Source organism: Hypomesus nipponensis, chromosome 1, assembly GCF_054491055.1.
Source record: "Hypomesus nipponensis isolate SF chromosome 1, ASM5449105v1, whole genome shotgun sequence".
NCBI lineage: Eukaryota > Metazoa > Chordata > Actinopteri > Osmeriformes > Osmeridae > Hypomesus > Hypomesus nipponensis.
Genome location: NC_140361.1, coordinates 13,618,405 through 13,622,682, shown reverse-complemented (window position 1 = coordinate 13,622,682; position 4,278 = coordinate 13,618,405). Strand labels below are relative to the sequence as shown.

General features: G+C 48.9%; 1 protein-coding gene across 1 annotated transcript; it reads left to right on the top strand.

Annotated features, from left to right (window-relative positions):
- Window positions 1-2,159: 2,159 nt before the first annotated feature.
- On the top strand, window positions 2,160-4,056 carry tmsb2 (thymosin beta 2). The gene is made up of 3 exons (XM_084699141.1): window positions 2,160-2,267; window positions 3,314-3,425; window positions 3,826-4,056. Exons 2-3 carry the CDS (start codon window positions 3,326-3,328, stop codon window positions 3,861-3,863), a joined length of 138 nt encoding a protein of 45 aa, XP_084555267.1. The 5' UTR covers window positions 2,160-2,267; window positions 3,314-3,325; the 3' UTR covers window positions 3,864-4,056.
- Window positions 4,057-4,278: the final 222 nt, after the last annotated feature.

Below are 4,278 nucleotides of genomic sequence, written 5' to 3'. Positions count from 1 at the left end.
GGATGTTGGCTGGCCTACTCCCTATGGTAAATGATTAGGCTACAACATTGTAGTTTAAATTAAACAGTAACATTAATAACTACTTACTAACCTCGACCGTTCGGTCATGCCGGGAAATATCAAACTGAGACTGGAACGCTATCGCTCGGTCGATACGTTCCAGCCTCAGTTTGATATTTTATCCCAGCATGACCGAACGGTCGAGGTTAGTAAGTAGTTTATTATATGCCATTTTTTACTTCTTTTCATTTTTTTACGAAAATAAACGGTACTTCTAGAATAATTGTAGCTAGCTCTCAAGTCCTCTCACGGTGTGTTTCATGTGTTGCCGAGCAACTCATTACTTTTTATGGAAAGCGTACAACATGGTTCTGCTAAAATGGCTTTAATTTCAACACAAAATAACGACACAAGTGATTCAAAGAGTCTAGTCTTCATCCTCACTGTCGATGACAAATCTTTTCAGCATCATCTGGACAGTAAAACTCAGCAGCTGACTCGTCAATATCGCTCATTTTGAAGATGACATCAGAAGGCAATAAATACTTAGCAACTCGCGGTCAATACTTGGCTGGCATGACTACCCATTAGCCAATCAGAAACCTGAACCGTCATTGCTATATAATAATATGATTTATTGAAATGTTCTGTAATGTATAAATAATATTTTTCCATGGAAAGATTGGGGTGGCAGTATTTATTATTGGGGTGGCAGCCGGACACCCTTTGCCACCCCTTAGATCCGCCACTGCAAAGCTTACATCAAAGGTTTAATAAATAGTTTCAATACATAGTCGAATCTTTGAAGGCATGGAGGCGATCCAATTGTATTTTCTCATGGAGGTGCATGTCTGTGATGAGGCCACTAGAGGCCACTGCAGTCTCCTTTGACTGACAGCATTGGCAGTAAACAGCCGTGACTCATTCCTAGCTGACACCAATGACAGAAGCCACCAGGATGATGATTCCACAACCTAAGAACACCATCCCACCACCACACCCAAGCATCAGTTCTAGTGTCTGGCTTATAACCACATTGAGATAGTTATCTCTCTCTGTCTCTCTCTCTGTCTCTCTCTCTGTCTCTCTCTCTGTCTCTCTCTCTCTCTCTCTCTCTCTCTCTCTCTCTCTCTGTCTCTCTCTCTCTCTCTCTCTCTCTCTCTCTCTCTCTCTCTCTCTCTCTCTCTCTCTCTCTCTCTCTCTCTCTCTCTCTCTCTCTCTCTCTCTCTCTCTCTGTATCACTGATCCTAAGCTTAGAGACATGAGATGTCAACTCCAAAATAGACCTGGGTGTGCCAACTGTGACAACTGGCCTGTCGGCTGTGCCAGCGTCAAACCCACCCTGGGGGGATCAAGGGTTTAAGACAACTGTCTTAGTGATGTCATTCCAGGGTGCTGGGTACTGGGCTCTGCAGTGTATGACTGTGTTAGTGACTGATGTCATTAGACCACAGAGGCAATGACTGATCAGGCAAATATGGTTGGTGAAAAGATACAATATGAAAGGTACTTGAAATTGGGCCTGTGATGTGGTGTTATATGCAAGATTCAGAGGTATTGTTGATAAGATGGTGTTAGTGTTGCACCCTCTGGTTACAAACAAATGCTTCCTTGGCACTAACCACTGTTTTATTGTAAGCAGGGTGCACTTCCTGGTCCTTAATTAACGCTACATGCTGCATTTACCACATGCATCTCGTGTGTGTTAGTGTCAGTAACATATTTTCTGTTGACTTCAATGAGTTCTAGAACAATATGTTCTCGAACTCAACTATATAAACAGATATATATAAATATATATATACATATATTACTATGGGGAATAAGTCACATATTCAAAACAAAATGTTGTACAATTCTGTATATTTGTATTCTGCACTAGGATGTAACATACCAAAAGTGAGTCAGATATCATCTACTGCATTAGTTCAGGTATAAAGCAATGACTGCAACCATAAACTAGCCACACAGATTACACTGCAATAACCCCACCCCAGCTGCCTGACACCACAAAATCGCTTTCATGTGGACTGAATAAGAATCTCTCCTTTTCCCCCCCTTCCTTCCTCTGCCTCTCTCTCCCAGGCCCCGCCCCTCTTCCCCCTCCCCCGCCCCTCTCTCCTCCCCCTCTCTTAAAGCGTGGCTCTGGTGCAGCCACCGGCGTGCAGACACCGGCAGACGCTCGCAGCCTCGTCTCTTCCTCCCTGCTCTCCCTCTCGCAGACCCTCGATCGCTCCGTTGCTGGATTATAGCGCGTGGACCGTACGGTGAGCAACCCTCATCTCTCTCTCTCCTCGTGCCCTCGCCCTCTCTTTGGTCCTCTGTGTTCTATCCGTCTCTGCTCCTCTGTTTTCTACCTCTGTGGAGTCCCACAATGGTCGTGGGGTGTGGCTGGAGGATGACAGGGGATGGTGCTGGTGTGAAAGAGGGAGGATGAGAGGATGGGTGGCTGGATACAGGGATGGATGGAGAGAACATAGTGTACTGGAGGATAGATGGTTGGGCGTAGCTGTAGTCCGTAAACAGGGCAGGGTCCTAGATTCAGCAGTAATCTCTATCATGGGCTAAACTGAGCTGGGTGAGGCATGTCTAAGATGGGCTGGGCAGGGCTGGGCAAGGAATGTGTGGTCTGGTCTGGTCCATGCTACTCTGGGGGGGTCTGGGCTAGGCCGGGGCTAGTCTAGGGGGGTCTGGGCTAAGCGGGGGCTAGTCTGGGGGGTCTGGGCTAGGCCGGGGCTAGGACTGCAGTGGTGAGACAGCGGAGGCTTACAGGGGAGAAAAGGATAGAGAGAGGGGGGGGGGAGAGAGAAATAACTGCAGAGGGAGAGAACAAAGAACCCAGCCCAGACAGAAAGCAGAGACAAAGAGGAGAGTCGACCGCGTGGCAGGGCAGTGGAGATGTCAACTTGGATAGGCACACATGTTAGATGTATGTGCCTTCAAGCATGTTCACACGCGTTCGCATGTTAAAGAGGGTGAACACGTGTGGGGGAGGGAACCATTCTCAATGTGTGTGCGTGTGTGTGTGTGACTCTGCAACGGTGAAGGCTGCATTAATAATTAATGACAAACTGTCAGCTACAAACCTAAATCCCATTTCATCACTTATCCTGCATAAATATGGCCACACACACCCAGATCATTCACATCTGAATGTGCTGAATACAAACACACCCAATCCTTCCCTGATAACAGCTAGTTAATGCTGTGCTGATGCTGACGCTGTTCTCCCTGCGCTTCTTGTCTCTCCTCCCTTTCACCACTCCCTTCTCTCTCTCCTCCTTCTCCCTCTCCCCCCTTCGTCTCCCTCCAGCAAATAGCCAAAATGTCTGACAAACCGGACCTGACAGAGATCGCCAGCTTCGACAAAACCAAGCTGAAGAAGACTGAGACGAAAGAAAAGAACCCTCTGCCCACCAAAGAGAGTACGTGACCTGATCAGCGCGCGTGTGTTTGTGTGTGTGTGTGTGTGTTTGCGGGCGTGTTTGTGTGTATGTCTAAGGAAAGGGTGTGGTACGCTACAACCACCCTCTCTTCCTCGTCCATCTCTCTCTCCCCTCCATCTCACCCACAGTCATTTCCGCATGTCAGCAGCTTCACGTCAGGACCCCTGCAGTTCACCCCCCCCCACCTCCACCCCCACCCCCGCCCCACCCCCCCCGCCGTGCACACACCACATCATCGGCAACAACATTCATCCTATACACCCCCTCTATCGAGCATGGCCCTGCCTCAGCACCCACCCACCCACCCTCGCCCCCCGCCAGCCCGCCACCCATCCACAGCGGCACGCTAACAGTGCCTGTCCCATGTGTCCTCTTTCAGCCATCGAGCAGGAGAGGAAAGGAGACGCCACGCCTTGACCCGGGCGGGGGGGTGGGAACGGCGACGCGGGGCGGTCATGCCACGGCGAGCAGAAAAGAAGAATAAGGAAAGCACTTTGTTTTGGTTGTCATAGTATTAAAACGCCTTCTGTTGTGTTCTGACTCGGGGGCTTTGGTGCTCTGTGTGACGCTGTAAGGGTATACGGTGTCCACACTGGGCCTCTCTGCTAGAGGGGGGGGTGGGTGGGCGCCCTGAGTCTGATCTTTATCTATCATGAACATGTGCTGCTACTGTGCCACATATGGGGACAGGCAGGCGCTCAGACAAACAAAGAAGGGATGGTGGTGGGGAGGGGGGGGGGGATCAGACACTATTCTGTGAAGTGTTTTCATAATCGACTTTTTACTTTTATTTATGAAATAAAGATACATGGGTGACACCAAATTATTTGAA

Excerpts from the sequence above, each read along its gene's own strand:
- tmsb2 (XM_084699141.1), top strand. The coding sequence starts at position 3,326 with ATGTCTGACAAACCGGACCTGACAGAGATCGCCAGCTTCGACAAAACC. Across the intron at positions 3,426-3,825 it reads CCCTCTGCCCACCAAAGAGA|CCATCGAGCAGGAGAGGAAA; the intron begins GTACGTGACCTG and ends GTCCTCTTTCAG.